Consider the following 15,693-nt stretch of genomic DNA (forward strand, 5'->3'; position numbering starts at 1 on the left):
AGCTCTTCATCTGGCTTTTCATCTGCATCCTTGACTATCCTGTTCAAAGATGCTGAAATGGGTTCTGGCCATGAAAATGGATTGAAGGAGGCAGGGAAGAAATAACACATGAAGAATGAACAGGTGCCAGAGAACCACAGAAGAATAAGAAACAGTAAAACCACAAGTTCTTTATGTAGCCATCTTTTGCTTTATTTTTTAGAGAAGCTTGGAAATACAGTGTTTTTGCTTATCCCCATTGATGATTAGTACTAGGTACATTTCTTCAAGTGGGTATCTTGTCCAGAGGCTATTTTAAAAGATTTTGATAAGCTGAAAAGCAAGTTTTCTGGAATAAAAATCACCACCAGACAACACTGCAGTAAAAAATTCATTTAACAAATACCGAGCCATCTACGTGCCAGCACTGTCCCAACACTGGGTACAGAGCAATGACAGGAGTCTGGTTTACCCAGGATGGTTGGGTTTACTGGGACACAGGACTTCAAGTGTTAAAACTGGGAAATCGGTGACAAACAACAAAGGCTAGTGGTAGCCAGTCTCCCATAATGGTCCTCAGTCACCCCCTTCATGCCCCTATGTAGTCTCCTCCCACATTACATAGGACTGGCCTTCATAAGTAATAACACACTGTGGAAACGACGGTGTGTGACTTCCAAGGCTAGGTCATAAAAGACACAGTGGCTTCCACTTTGCTCCTTCTGGAGAAGCCAACTGCCATGTTATGAGGACGATCAACTGGAAAAGGCCACTAGGTGAGGAACCAAAGCCTCTTGCTATCAGCATGTCAATGAGCCATCTTCAACAACGAGCCCGAAGCCTTCAACATTCACGTTTCCTAGACCCGCGCTGTTGCACACGAGGCCACAGTTAATTGAGCACATCAGACAAGGCTGGCCCCTGCGATGTGCTGTTGTGTAATAATACACACCAAAGTCCCAAGATCTAGTACCAACAGACGAAATGTAAAATTTCTCATTAAATCCTTTGGGTGAGTACAAGTCCAAATGACAAAATTGTGTATATGTTGCGTTAGATCTTACAACCCTTTCTTTTTGCATTTTAAAAACGTGGTTGCTATAGGACTGACGATAACCTCTGCGGGTGGCTCCGATTACATTTCCAAGGCCTGCGGCTTGGCTGCGCTCCCAGCTGGCAAACTTTGCATTCAAGCGTTTCGCCTGCGCCCTCGGCTGGAAGGGGCCGCCTCGCAAAAGCCGAGGCTCTGGCCCGGCCTCTGGTTTTCCTGCGAATTCCCGCAGCCTCCGGCTCCAGTCTCCGGTTTCCCGGGACTCCGGCTGGTCCCGCGAGCGCTCGGGCGGCCCGCCCCTCCCGGAGGCTTTCTGAGCTGCCAGAGCGCAGCGCGCGGTTTTCAGAGAGGCCCCGCCCTTCGCGTGGCTACCGGACCGCCCCCCCCACCCCCCCGCGTGCCTCCCGCTGCCGCGCAGCCGTCGCCTTCATCGCGTCACTTCACACCGCACAACCACCAGGGAAAGTCACCAGGGGTGCGCAGCGCCTTTTGATCAACACTCACCTCCGTGGACCCAACACCCTCCTCTGACTGGTCCAATCAACACCCACTTCAGGCTGGCCTACTCACCACCCTTCTCAGGCTGGCCCAATCAACATCCACCTCAGGCTGGCCCAGTCAACACCCCCCTCTGGCTGGCCCAATCAACATCCAGCTCCTGCCGCTCTGATCAACACCCACTTCAGAATAACGCAATCAGTACCCGCTTCAGGCCGACTGGGCGGGGCCTGGTTTGTCACAGGCCTTCCCTCGTCTTCCGGGACCCGCGGCGGGGGCGTAGCTACAGATCGAAAGGCGGGACTTCCTGCCCAGCGGAGCATAACTTCCCTAGTGTGCCGGAACTCCTCACAGATCGAGGCTGGAAGCCAGCGGGCGCTCTGCTTTCTTGTGAGCTCTGAGGCGAGTACAGGTTTGAGCGTCTGGTGGCGTTCAAGCTGTCGTCGCTAGACTTCTGCCTTGGTCGCCTCTAATCTCGGCCCTGGAGATGGCGACGTACACCTGCATTACCTGCCGGGTGGCGTTCGACGACGCGGAGGTGCAACGGGCCCACTACAAGACGGACTGGCACCGCTACAACCTGAAGCGCAAAGTGGCCGACATGGCCCCGGTCACCGCCGAGGGTTTCCAGGAGCGGGTGCGGGCGCAGCGGGCCGTGGCGGAGCAGGAGAGCAAGGGCACGGCCACCTACTGCACCGTCTGCAGTAAGAAGTTTGCCTCTTTCAACGCCTACGAGAACCACCTCAAGTCCCGGCGGCACGTGGAGCTGGAGAAGAAGGCCGTGCGGGCCGTGAACCGGAAAGTGGAGATGATGAACGAAAAGAACCTGGAGAAAGGCCTGGGCGTGGACAGCGTGGACAAGGATGCCATGAACGCGGCCATCCAGCAGGCCATCAAGGCTCAGCCGTCCATGTCTCCCAAGAAGGCCCCCGCAGCGCCGGAGGAGGAGCCCAGGAGCCCCGTGGCGGTGGCTGATGGAGGACGTGCGCCTCACGACCGGGACCCGGCCGAGAAACCTCCCCGGCTCCAGTGGTTTGAACAGCAGGCCAAGAAGTTGGCAAAGCAGCAGGAGGAGGAGGAGAGTGAGGAGGAGGAGGACCTCGACGAAGAAGGTAGTGGCTCTGTTGCGGGGGGCGGGGAGGAGGTGAAACTGACGAGTGAGGGTGGTTGAGATCCTTTCCCAAGTGACTCGTCGGAGCATCAGGCCCGCAGGGAATTTTGTCTGTTTGGTTAACTGTGGTAGATTCAGGGCCTGGAAGCTTATCGGGGGCGTTATTTAATAAATAGTTATTTAATAAATAGTAGAATGAATTGATGACTTCCGTTTTGAAGGAGAAGGCATCGAACACACGCATGGGGTGGGGGGGGGCGTGTTACCGCGCACACCAACTGCGGCAGGGTGTGTGATTCTGCTCGGTTTCTAGTTATGATGGCTTCGCACTTAATTCAGTTAAGACAGCAAAGTGAGGGGTTCAAAATGCGGGGGTTAACCTGAAATGTGGAGCTGGAGCCTCCTCCGTTTTACGAGCTGTTTATTCCTTCCTGCCCTCGTGGCACGTCCTGTTACTACTGATTGTGTACGTAGAGGCCTAGGAAGGAAGTACAAGGAGATTCCTGCATGCTGGAAAAGAAAGCGTAGGGAACGTTTTAGCGCCACAGATTTGTCCGTGTAACTTTAGCTAACGCCGAGATCGTGAAAGAGGGTTTGTCCTGCAAGTGGCATTCTCCAGGCCCGAACGGAAGGCTGCTCTGCCTCATGCTTGGGAGTCTTTGTGGTTTCTTCGCCGGCAGTTACCAGCCACCTTGTTAAACTAACTTTTTGTTTTTCAACTCTCTGCCTTGAAGATTGGGAAGATATCGATTCTGATGAGGAGTCGGAATGTGAGGATGCTGAACCAATGGAGGAGGCGGAGGAGCCGGATGCGGAGGAGGGGGAGGCTGGGGGAGGCCCCCTCAGCGGTGCTATCCCCATAACGGACTGCTTATTTTGCCCCCATCATTCAAGCTCCCTCATGAAGAATGTGGCTCATATGACCAAAGTCCACAGCTTCTTTATTCCCGACATAGAATATCTTTCTGATCTTAAGGGACTGATTAAATACTTAGGTAAGTACAGTAGTTTTCCTTTTAATGAGCAAATGCCACGTTATTGGGGGTCAGGTTTTAGGAGAACATTTCGTTTTTTGTTTCTCATCGATGTTTGATTTAGTTATCTGCTTATTTTGTAAAGATCAAAAATTTGATGCATGTTTTTTGAATCGCAGAGGTACATTGTGAGCTTTGACCTGGCCGCAGAAAGCTGCCCTTGTGTTTTGTCCTCCACTTATTTTTCCAGGAGAGAAAGTTGGCGTTGGGAAGATTTGCTTGTGGTGCAATGAGAAAGGGAAATCCTTCTACTCCACGGAAGCTGTACAGGCACACATGAATGACAAAAGCCACTGTAAGCTCTTCACGGACGGTGATGCTGCTTTGGAATTTGCAGACTTCTACGATTTTAGGTAAGTCTGTCGTGTGCAATGTGAAGCCAGGTGGGGTCATCACACTTGAACCTAATTGATAGCGGGGTGCCTGTGCCTGATGCATGTGCCGTATATGCATTACGGCTCTTTTAACACTTCCGTGTGGGGGACTGTTCCGTGTCATTTCGTCGATAAGAAACTAAGAGTTGAGCCCACACATCTAATAAAAGAGATCTGATAAAGAGAAGATCTCAAGTCCAAACTGAAGTTTGTCTGACTTGAGAATTTCTTTTTCTTTATCGGTGGTTTAAATGATCAGCAGGTCACTTTTGCCGGCCCCCTTGTGAACAGAGATTTCATGTTTTGGTTTCCCTGAGAGTCCTTGAATCACAGGCTGTCTCCTAAGGGAATTGAGTTGGTTGCTGAACTAGGCCAGTCCCAGGCATTCGATGGTGAGATTATCCCATAGGTGGCTCACCCCTTAACTAGAAAGTCGGATAATTCACGCATGATGCCAGGAACCTGTGGCAAGCACTTTTGAACAGCTGTAGTGTCATGATACTTAGGACCTAGCACAGGTGTGCTAAACAAGCAGATGTGTGTAATTACCGTGCCAAATATCCACCGTCTCCAGATACATGTGTTCAGAAAAGTCCTAGCCTTTTAAATTACCCTTTTGCATTTTCCTCCTGATTTCTCACTCTTGTCATCGAGGAGAAGTTTTTCATTCAGCCGTGTCGGTGGCTATGTAGTGGTATCCCACTGTGGTTTTAATTTTCGTTTCTCTGATGTTACCTAATGTAGTTGAAAACTTTTTTGTATTAATTGGTCACTTGGATGTCTCTTGTGAAGTGCCTGTTCAAGTCTTTTGTCTGGTTCTTTATTGGGATTGGGTGATCTGTCTTATTACTAACATTTTAATGTGTAATTCTCCAATTTATTTTCTATGTGTATTTGAGAACATGTCTACGAACATAAAGAATCTTCTGGAATTGCACTGTCCAATAATGGTAATTACTAGGTGCATTCATAGGACTATTTAAGTTAATTAAAAATCAAGTTAAAAACGTAAAAATTCAGTTGTTTAGTTGTACTACCTACATTTCAAAAGTCAGTGCCTAAAAGCACATGTGACCAGTAGCTACTTTATTGGACACACAGGCACAGAAAGTTTCTGTGGTCACAGAATCTTTTCAGACGGCACTCTCCTAGAAGTTGTCTTAGAATGGCTAAATTCGGGAGAGCAGCATCTCTAGCACTACCTTCTCCTCCCTCCTACGGAGAAACAAATAGGTGAAAGAATTCAGTTGGAGGCCATTTGCTCAGTCATTTGTGTTTTTTTTTTTTTTATAAAGAAAATTTTATATTTACAGCGAATTTGAGCAGAAGGTACAGAGATTTCCCATATAACCCTTGCCCCCCGACACACACATAGCCTCCCTCATTGTGGACATCCCACACTAGTGGTACATTCCTGAGTGATGACCTTACATTCGTATCTCATCATCGCCAAGTCCGTAGTTTACGCTAGGGTTCACTCTTGGTGTCGTACATCTTCTGTTTGGACAAATGTATAATGACCCGTGTCTACCGTTATTGTATCATACAGAGTAGTTTCACTGCCCTGAAAATCCTGTGGATTCCGCCTGTTCTTCCTTCCTTGTCTCTTCAGACTGGCTTCTTTCACTTAGTAACGTGCATTTAAGTTTTCTCTGTTTCTTTTCGTGGCTTGATAGTTCATTTCTGTTTAGTACTGAATACGGTTCTGTTTTCTGGATGTACCACAAGTGTATTTATCCACCCAGCTACTGAAGGGCGCTTTTGTTGCTCCCACGTTGGGGCAATTATGAATAAAGCTTCTATAACCATCAGTGTGCAGGTTTTGTGTTGTTGACATGTTTTCAGCTCCTTTGGATAAATACGAAATAGCATGATTGTGGATCCTGCGGGAAAAGTATGTTTGGCTTTGCAAGAAACCCCCAAGCTGTCTCGGAAAACGGCTGCACCATTTTGTGTTCCCGCCAGCGATGAGTGAGGATGCCCATTGCTTCACATTCTTGCCGGCATTTGATGTTGTCAGTGTTCTGGATTTTGGCTGTTTTAATAAGTGTGTGTAGTGTTATCTCTTTTTATTTTGCATTTCCCTCATGACATGATGTGGAGCACCTTTTTACATGCTTATTTGCAGCCTGTATATCTTAGTGAGGTGCCTGGTGAGGTCCCTGCCCCATTTTCAAGTCTGGTTTATTTTCTTATCACTCAGTTCTAAGAGTTCTTTACATGTTTTGAATAATGGTCCTTTATCAGATGTGTCTTCTGCCAACATTTTCTCCCAGTCTGTGGCTTGTATTGTAATTCTCTTGACACTGTCTTTCCCAGAGAAGTTTTTCATTTTAGTGAAGTCCATCTTACCAATTATTCCTTTCGTGGATCGTGCCTTTCGTGGTACACATAAAAAGTCCTCACTGAACCCTAAGTCATCTAGATTGTCTCCCATGTTATATTGTAGTCATTCTTATAGTTTTGTGTTTTACGTGTAGGTCTGTGATCCATATTGAGTTTATGGGTCACTTGCACACTCTGTCTTACAGAGGATGCGACCAAGTTGGCTTTCCTCCTAAACGTTTCAGCTTGCCGTGCCTGCAGCGGTTGGTTCCCTGCGCTTAGGTAGCCAGTGGGTTTGCCGGTTTGCAAACATGATTTGTCTTTTAGTCAAATTTGAGGTATTAGTCTTTTTATTAATGCCATTATTAATGCCGCTGTTACAGGAGTAGCTACCCAGATTACACGGAAGGGGGGCAGCCTGATGGGACTGAGGACTTACCCTCCGAAAAGACATTAGAATATGATGATGAAACCATGGAGCTGATTCTGCCTTCTGGTAAGTATGTTTGGCGAAGATGGCATAACGCGGGTGAGATGATTAGAGAGGCATGTTCCCATCAGTTCTCTTCCGTACTGGAGGAAGTCGTTACAGTTTTATGTTCTCAGGTACATAGTAATGAAGGTCTCCACTTAGCTCTGTGTTGGCTGTTTTGTTTAAATTAGATCAGTGTTTTTGCTCACTTCTGTTATGATTTTGAATGCTTTCATCAGTCATCTCCTTTCAGATACAGAGACGTTTTCTCTTTGGTTCTTTCTTGTTATTATTGCCTCATTTAGGTTTCTCTTGTTAATGTTGGCCGTACTCTTATTCTTTGAACTGATTCCTGTTTCCTCACGTTGCTCAGACTTCCAGGTAGTCTGGCACGGGTGTATCGGGCTGACAGCGCCTGGCCCAGTTGCCTGTTTATTTTCTAATTGTGGCAGGGAGGCTCGGAGTTTGAGTTCTGCCTTCTACTTTAGGGAACAGGATTTGACTGATATGGTGGGGATTTATCCCAGGTGGGGATTTATCCCAGGTATGAAAAGGTGGGGGGAGAAAAAGCCATGAATATGAGAAGCATCTGCTGTTGTTTACAATGTTATGATTAGCTGATAAGAACAGGAGAAGCTACAGAAGACCGTGGGAAGGAAAGCGAGTGGAACAGAAGAGCTGACAAGATCCTAATAATACGTGGTATTTACTGAGCACTTAGCATGGTAGGTGGATACATTATTTTATCTTTAGGAGCCAGTGAGTTGGATTCTGTTATCCTTATTCGACCTGTGAGCCAGCCGAAGCTTAGATAGGTGGAGTAACTGACCCAAGATCATAGACGAGTCAGGGAAGCCTTCTCCACTCCCCCCACCCTGCCTTGGGATATTTGCAGTGATGCTGCGTAGGAGCAGCTATCCTGCTCATGGACACGACTGGGGGGAAGAAGCCATCTTATGTTACTGCTTTTCACAAGGAGTATCACTGCTTAGGTACAGACAGCCCTCTTTAATTCAGAATAATAACCTTTTAAGGCTAAGGACAGCTTTAGAGTATGACAGTAGAAGAAAAGGGCATGCGGAGCCTGTCTTGAAGATATAGGTCTCCTTACAGTGATAAGAAAGGTGTGGAATGCACAATGTCGTGGCCTGTGCAATAAACAGTAGCAAAACCAGCCTAGTTATATCACAGAGAACCTCTTCTAGTCTTCCTCTGGTGAAAATGCCAGTACATTACATCAGAAATGAGCTTCCTAACTTCATTTCTAAGACTATGACCATCTTTTTTCGCTCCTTATTTCATTAGCATCCACTTCCTTGACTGTAGAGTGAGATTACAACACTCTTTGAGTGAGTTGAATAAGGTGATCCCTTGTCAAGCAGTGTCTGGCACGTCACCATGAATGGTGGCTTCGGTTTGCATCAACTGTAGCCTGGTACCTACCAAGGTATGCACAACAGTGAGCATAGCCTATTTAAGAAATAGAGTCTATTTGAGAGAAATTTTCATCTAAACCTAGAATTTTGAAACTTAACTAGGGATTCTTTTTTTATTTTTTAATCTAGAAAACACATTTTCCTAGGATGATTGCGTTTTCCAAGATTAACCAAAGCCAAAAATAGGCATCATCTTAGGATACTCTCTTGGGTCGTCTCCCACACTGGAGCGATTACGAAGTACAATTCCTAAACAACCCTTTCATATTTTTCTTCTTTGTTTCCTGTTTGACATTTGTCTATGTCACCATTACCGCTTCCTAAATGGCCATCTGCAATCTGATTTCTGTTCAGCCACTTAGCACATTCTTCTTAAGACAACCAGTCTGTTTTCTTTTTCCCTCTGGAATTCTTCCAGGGGGAGCCATTGTTTTTCAGGTAAGTTAGGTTCTCTAGCTGCTGCCCTCTCCCCCCCCCGCTCCAGGTATCTATTCCTTTACCTACCCACTTGCAGTTTCCCTCCTCTGAGTCTTTGCATGGGTGATGCCTCTGACTTACTGCTACTTGTCCTTTAAGACTCGGGTCCACCCCTCCATAAGCCCTTTGGAACTCAGCTCCTGCCCTGAGTATGGAGAGTCTCCTCTGCTCCTGGGGCACTTGCCAATCTGTTGTAACATTTCTCTCACTGCTTTGTAAGTGCTGGCTTGCTTGCCTGCCTTCCCCCATTACTTTTGAAAAAAAGATTGCTTCTTCCATCTCACCACAGGGCCTCAGGCACACATGAGCCAGATGATGTTTGTTGACTCAGTGACTGAGAGGTTGGAGGCGACTTTAAAAGGAAAGCAAGGTTGATTCCCTTGGGCCTGCCATAGTGTAGGAGAAGCAGGGCAGAGGGAGCCGGTGTGGGCTAAGGGGGGGCCCCGGTGGCTTGGAATCATTGGTCTGCAGGACTGTGCAGCGGGTTGCTTTGTCTCTGCATCATCGTGCAGTCCAAGGAGAAAGTGAGAGCGTAGGCACGGGAGGGACAGAGAGAGGGACAGAGGATCCTAAGCAGGCTCTGCTGACAGCAGAGAGCCCGACGCGGGGCTTGAACTCAGGAACCACAAGATCGTGACCTGAGCTGAAGTCAAGTCGGATGTTGAACTGACTGAGCCGCCCAGGTGTCTCAAAGAAGGAAGTGGCGTGAGATTAATTTGAAGGTCCAACTTCCCTGGTCTTTAGAGCCAGGGTTTCCTTGCTCAGTGCTACTGGCCCACCTACTGAGTCACATTATTTTAAAGTACTGGATAATAAACCCCAGGACAACTTTTTTATATCAGACTTGGAAGTAGTAAATTACAGTAACTGGTTCGGTGTTAGTGTGAAATACTGTACTTTTAGCCACACTCAGGAAAGACCTAACCCAACAGCCAGATAACCTTACCCCACAGGTTCTTAACCAGGCCGTACACATTTTTTTTCTGTGAGTGTGTGTACTCTCCTGGGTAAAGGCTGTGCAGAGTCTTAGAGTCACCTGTGTGGCCATGAATGCCTTTTTAAATTGAACAGCTAAGTACAGTTTTTCAGGGTAAAGGCTGTAGTTTTTTTATTCCTTTATTTCCTTCCTTCCTTCCTTCCTTCCTTCCTTCCTTCCTTCCTTCCTTCCATTCAAAAGCATGCGGGAGCAGACAGGAGAGGAAGAGGGAGAGAGAATCCCAAGCAGGCTCCACATGTAGTGCGGAGTCTGACATGGGGCACAATGCAGGGCTCGATCTCAAAGCTGTGAAATCAAAGTCAGACACTTAACCTATTGAGCCACCCAGGTTCCCGAAGGCTATAGTTTTTTTTTGTTTTTTTTTTTTAATTTTTTTTTCAACGTTTTTTATTTATTTTTGGGACAGAGAGAGACAGAGCATGAACGGGGGAGGGGCAGAGAGAGAGGGAGACACAGAATCGGAAACAGGCTCCAGGCTCTGAGCCATCAGCCCAGAGCCTGACGCGGGGCTCGAACTCACGGACCGTGAGATCGTGACCTGGCTGAAGTCGGACGCTTAACCGACTGCGCCACCCAGGCGCCCCATGGCTATAGTTTTTAAAAGCACTTGTGACCCGGAGAGGATTAAGAGCCACTAATAAAAATATCTAAATATATGTTACTCTGTACCTTCATGGATCTTCCATAGTGGCTGATTGCTAAGACCTTATTATGGAATTTGCTTAAATAATAGCAAAACTTAGCTTTCTTAGTGAATCAGAAACTGCTAGTATTCTTCTGAAATTTCTTCCAGCTATACTGATATCTTGCTTTTCATGTCACCCATACTTCCATCATCTTATATTAAAAATTAGTCCTCCTTCAGTTGATCCTCATTACAGTGAGACACGATGGTTTATATTCCATTGGTTTGCCCTCCTGTCTTAGTACTGGTTTGGGAGGTTTTGTAATGAGCCAAGGGAATGGGAGATCTCTGAATAAGCACTGTAAACATGTAGCAGTATTACAGCAGTATATTCAATCACCTGTTTATGTCTTTGAGCAAATTTAGCATTCAGAAACCTTTTCAGTTATGCTCGGTTACTTGACTGTTAGCGTAAGATGTTAGCATGAAGCTAAGTCGGGAAGGATTCTAGTGTGGAGAGCTTGGTGATACTTCATCAACCACACTCGGTAGAGTCTGCTTTGAACTGGTTTCAAAAGCAGTAGTGGTGATGTCTTCAATCTAGTTATTTCAGATCAAGGAGATGATCCCAGAGCCAGTGACAAAGAGCATCCGGTAGAGGGCACTGTGAGCATTTACTGCAAAGGCGGTGGTCTGGCTCTGTTCCTTGAGTTTGCTTTAGTGTTCTTCAGCTCCCGTGGAGTAAGTTGGTGTCAAAGACACATCCAGTTAGCTGCTGAGTAGCCAGATGAAACTGTTGGTGGATCCACGGGAATACATAATGAATCTTAGGAAAATTACCATTGGAGATATTTTCTTTTCCACTGTCTAATGTCTTCAGTTGTAGGATTGGACAGTTTTATAAGTGGTTATTGCTACGATGTAAGGTAGATGGACAGATTGTGGTTTTACCATAACTAAGACGGAACCCATCTGTTATTTACTGGGCAGTCACACTGTGTTCTAAAAATAGTTTTCCTTGATAGGGCCTTCAAGTTGAGCTGCTCTTGGCACATTCTTGGGGCTTAATGTCAGGTACTCACTGTCATTGACACAGGGCAGGGGTAGCTCTAATCTGTGTGTTTTCAGTTCCCCCGCTGGCTGTCAGAAACCTTGGTATTGAGTTATGAAACCTTTTCAAGGATGTTCTTCAATAATACATATTTTTCCAAATGCTGCTTATCACTATAAATACATCGGTTGATTTTGTACTAATGACCGGCACTGTCATGTGATGATTTTGAGCATTGCAGACCTGGAGCATCCTGACCTGTTCTTATAAGTAGAAAATTATAATAATAGGTTTTCCTGCCATAGCAGCTCTTCGTTTAAGCTTGAGTCTTTATTCATTGGCTGCATCTTATTTCTTGTGGTTTAGGAGCTTTGTTAACTCTGAGGCCACCAGAAGAGCCAGGTTCAAGGAAACATGTGTTCATCCATACTGGTAACCAAAAACCAAACCATCTTTGAATTGAAAGGTTTCTTTGCATTTCTTTCTCTTACCACAAAAACAGTCATGACAGTAACTACTTTTCCGTATCTGTGTAGCAAGCAAACTATTTTCCAGGTAGCTTGCCCTACGGGTAGGGACTTAGAATAACCGGACCGAATTTTTCATGTAAATGAACGGTCTGGATCAATGTAAAACTTTCCTAGCAGCTGTACACGTGGTTCTTCCGAGCCATGTTTCCTCTATTCATTTTCAGTGGAAATAGCTGTTTCATGCCTTGTGTATATGCTCTTGTCGAATTTCTACATGTATACGTCTGTCTGGGAAGGCGCCTGATTAATATTCTTGTGAGGGAAGTGTATTTAGTGTTGTATTTAGCAAGCTCTCAGGTAAGGCTGACACCACTGTCCCAGGATCACCTTTTGAGAGCCACTGCGCTGACGGAGCCTGGAATTAGCCCTCACTGAAGCCCGTCCCCTTCCGTTTCACTTGCTGTGAGCCTAAGGGTCAGCACACTTTTCCTATAAAAGGCTCCATAGTCCATAGTCATTCACCTCTGAAAGCGTGATTGACTTGCATAGTTTTACCAGATCCTTCTGGATAAGCCCAACCTGGAGAGGGAATTCAGCTGACTCATCCTTTAAAATTGTAGCTCACCAGGTGAGTTCCATCATTTAGAAAATAACAGGGCAGGGTTTCTCAATGTAGTGACCTTTTAGGCCAAGTAAATCTTTGCTGTGGAGGACTGCCCTGTGCATTGTAGGATGTCCTCTAATATCCTTGACCTCTATCCAGTAGATGCTAGTAGTCCCCCTCCAGCTATAACAACCAAAAATGTCTCTAGTCACTGCCAAATGTCCCTGGAGGTAAAATCATCTTTGTTTGAGAACCACCACCATGGAGAATTTAAGCAAAAGAAAGGTGGATTGATTCTTGTTCTAGACCTAGACCGTGGCTTTTAAACTTAAACATCATTATTGTGTGCTTTATCTTTATATTAAAAAACAAAAAACAATTTAAAGTCCCTTATCTCTTTCTTAGGGCCCTATTAGCCATATCAGTGAAAGTTGGCATGTGAATTTCTGGAGAGGCATATCGTATATAAGTATATAAGTACAGGATGCTGAGATTTCACGTGACAGTGACTTGCCATTCTCTTTTTTTAAAAAATCCCTCTACCTTTTTATTTTCTGTCTTTACTTCATTTTTTAATATGCTACTTCATCTTTCTTTAGCAGATAGAGCACTTTTTCTTCTGGCTTCTCCATTTTCCAGCTAGATACCCTTAGAAGTCTGATTTGGAAAGTCCTTGCTCTGTAGCTCTACCTTGAAAAACTATCTAACTCGGCATTTCAATATTGTTTTTTTTGAAAAACAGGTGCCAGAGTGGGTCATCGCTCCTTGATGAGATACTACAAACAGCGATTTGGCTTGTCAAGAACTGTGGCTGTTGCTAAGAATCAGAAGGCCGTGGGCCGGATACTCCAGCAGTACAGAGCCCTGGGGTGGACCGGCAGCACAGGTGTGTTGATACGACCGTGGACCAGCCTGGGAACTCGGATCACAAGAACGGGCTTGGGTGAAGTCCTTCCCATTTATGTTGTCCTTGTGGATCCTCTCTAGAGGAAACTTAACTTCTTGGCTCAGGGGGCTTCCATTATTACTTGATATGCTTATGGCAAGAAGCCCAAAGCTCCATTCGTTAAAAACTTCATATTCCTGGCCCAGTAACTTTCCAAAACAGAATACAGATAATAGTTATAGACATGAGTACTTAGTAATGAGCAAAGATTGAAATTATCCTGGGGGTTATACAAAGGAATTAACTAGTATCCTTGAGGGCAAATTGCTTAAGCCATGGATTCAAACATGACTTACCTGATATACTTAGAGGTTCTTAAATGATGAGCAGGAGTAATTTAAGTAACTGAAGCCTCTATTGCCTCATTTATAAAACTGAGATGATCATAAGGGGACCCACCTGGTAGCGTTGTGTGCGTTGACTGTCATAACGCGTGTATGATGTAGTATGTTGACGTCATAAAGGCCGGCAGTCACTCCTTTTTGTAGTTTTCCCATAGAAAAGGTAACAAGAGCGGAATAAAGCAGGCCACCGGAATTGTTAAGCTTTGAAACCTCATCGGTATGAAATTCTGTAAATCTGTTCTGATGTGTCTGCTAACATGGAGTCCTATCCTTAGATCTGCAGGGAGAACACGGGTCCACTAAAGGACTGTGGGGAGGACAAAGGAGAGCTCCCTTGGGAGGGCGTGGGAAGCCCTGGGCAGATAAAGTCCGTGTTAAATGCCACGGTGTTCATATACGCGTGGTTTCCTTCACTGTGGCTGCCTGTGAGCCACGAGGCCGCTGAAATCCAGCAGGCACTGACTGCATCTTATTTTCGTCAGGAACTATTGTCTGCCTCACTTTAGAGTCTCCGTCTTTCTCTGTCACCTTTGGTCAGCGGGATTTACCTGGGGCTTATAGATCCTTCCAGGTGACGAAAACTAGAGAGGCTTATTCCAGAGAAATGGGTACATGTACAGGTTGTTCTGTGCAGTTCTGGGTGTGCATAACCCCTCACGCCCGTTGCATGGCGACCTCTTCTTTAAATATAAGAACCAAGTTTCACCCAAACTAGCTTTGAGCTTCTCTGGAAAGGTTGTTTTTTTTTTTTTTTTAACGTTTATTTATTTTTGAGAGAGAGAGAGAGAGAGAGGAAGAGTGAGCCCTAGCAGAGGAGGGGCAGAGAGAGAGGGAGACACAGAATCTGAAGCACGCTCCAGGCTCGGAGCTGTCAGCACAGAGCCCGACGCGGGGCTCGAACTCAGGAACCATGAGATCTTGACCTGAGCCGCAGTCGGATACTTAACCGACTGAGTCACCCAGGCGCCCCAAGATTGTCTTTTTTTCTGATCACAAATAACCAGCCTTTGCCACGTGTCCCCTTTCCAGCCACAGGAGCTGCTCTGATGCGTGAGCGAGACATGCAGTATGTCCAAAGGATGAAGTCAAAGTGGATGCTGAAGACAGGAATGAAGAACAATGCCACCAAGCAGATGCACTTCAGGCCCCAAGTGAGGTTCTGAGTGTCTGCCCAAGGACTGGGTGGTCTGTCCCTTGCACAGGTGTCCTTGCCCGAGGGCCAGGGGAACCGGATTGTGTGACAGCCCCTGTTTGCTGCTACTTCTCCCTGTACTTGATCCGTTCTGACCTGGTAATAAAAGTCAGAATCTCATTGGCGTTTAAATGTCATTTTTGGACAGGGTTCACAGGTTATGTTTTCACAAAGTGAGTGGTGTCTCTGCTGGGCTCTGGGACCCAAATTACTGGCTAGTAATTGTCTCACTGCCTCCGCTTTTACCTGACTCTGCCTGTCGGATGCACATGGGAAACTCGTGGGTGACTTGTCCGCTCCACACTTGGTTTAATTGGCTGCGGGGTAGCTTACCACGTCCTGGCACCAGGACTTCCATAAGGGCTTGGAAGATCCTGGAGCAGCTAAGTTGAATGTCACTCGTTTGAATGTGTCATGGCTCGTGGTGTGGAGGAAGTCGCTTTCATTGTGTCCAGATGAAGTTAGACAGCATGTCATTGGCTGGCTGTAAAGGTTCTTTCTTTCTTTTTTTTTTTAATTTTTATTTATTTATTTATTTATTTATTTATTTTTTTTCAACGTTTATTTATTTTTGGGACAGAGAGAGACAGAGCATGAATGGGGGAGGGGCAGAGAGAGAGGGAGACACAGAATCGGAAACAGGCTCCAGGCTCTGAGCCATCAGCCCAGAGCCTGACGCGGGGCTCGAACTCACAGACCGCGAGATC

At 46.1% G+C, this 15,693-nt stretch overlaps 1 protein-coding gene across 1 annotated transcript; it reads left to right on the forward strand.

The window, feature by feature from the left end:
• Window positions 1–1,423: 1,423 nt before the first annotated feature.
• ZNF622 (zinc finger protein 622) lies at window positions 1,424–15,106 on the forward strand. The gene is made up of 6 exons (XM_043600938.1): window positions 1,424–2,640; window positions 3,374–3,634; window positions 3,864–4,026; window positions 6,756–6,868; window positions 13,247–13,390; window positions 14,824–15,106. Exons 1-6 carry the CDS (start codon window positions 2,016–2,018, stop codon window positions 14,955–14,957), a joined length of 1,440 nt encoding a protein of 479 aa, XP_043456873.1. The 5' UTR covers window positions 1,424–2,015; the 3' UTR covers window positions 14,958–15,106.
• Window positions 15,107–15,693: the final 587 nt, after the last annotated feature.

Source organism: Prionailurus bengalensis, chromosome A1 (genome assembly GCF_016509475.1).
Source record: "Prionailurus bengalensis isolate Pbe53 chromosome A1, Fcat_Pben_1.1_paternal_pri, whole genome shotgun sequence".
Lineage (NCBI taxonomy): Eukaryota > Metazoa > Chordata > Mammalia > Carnivora > Felidae > Prionailurus > Prionailurus bengalensis.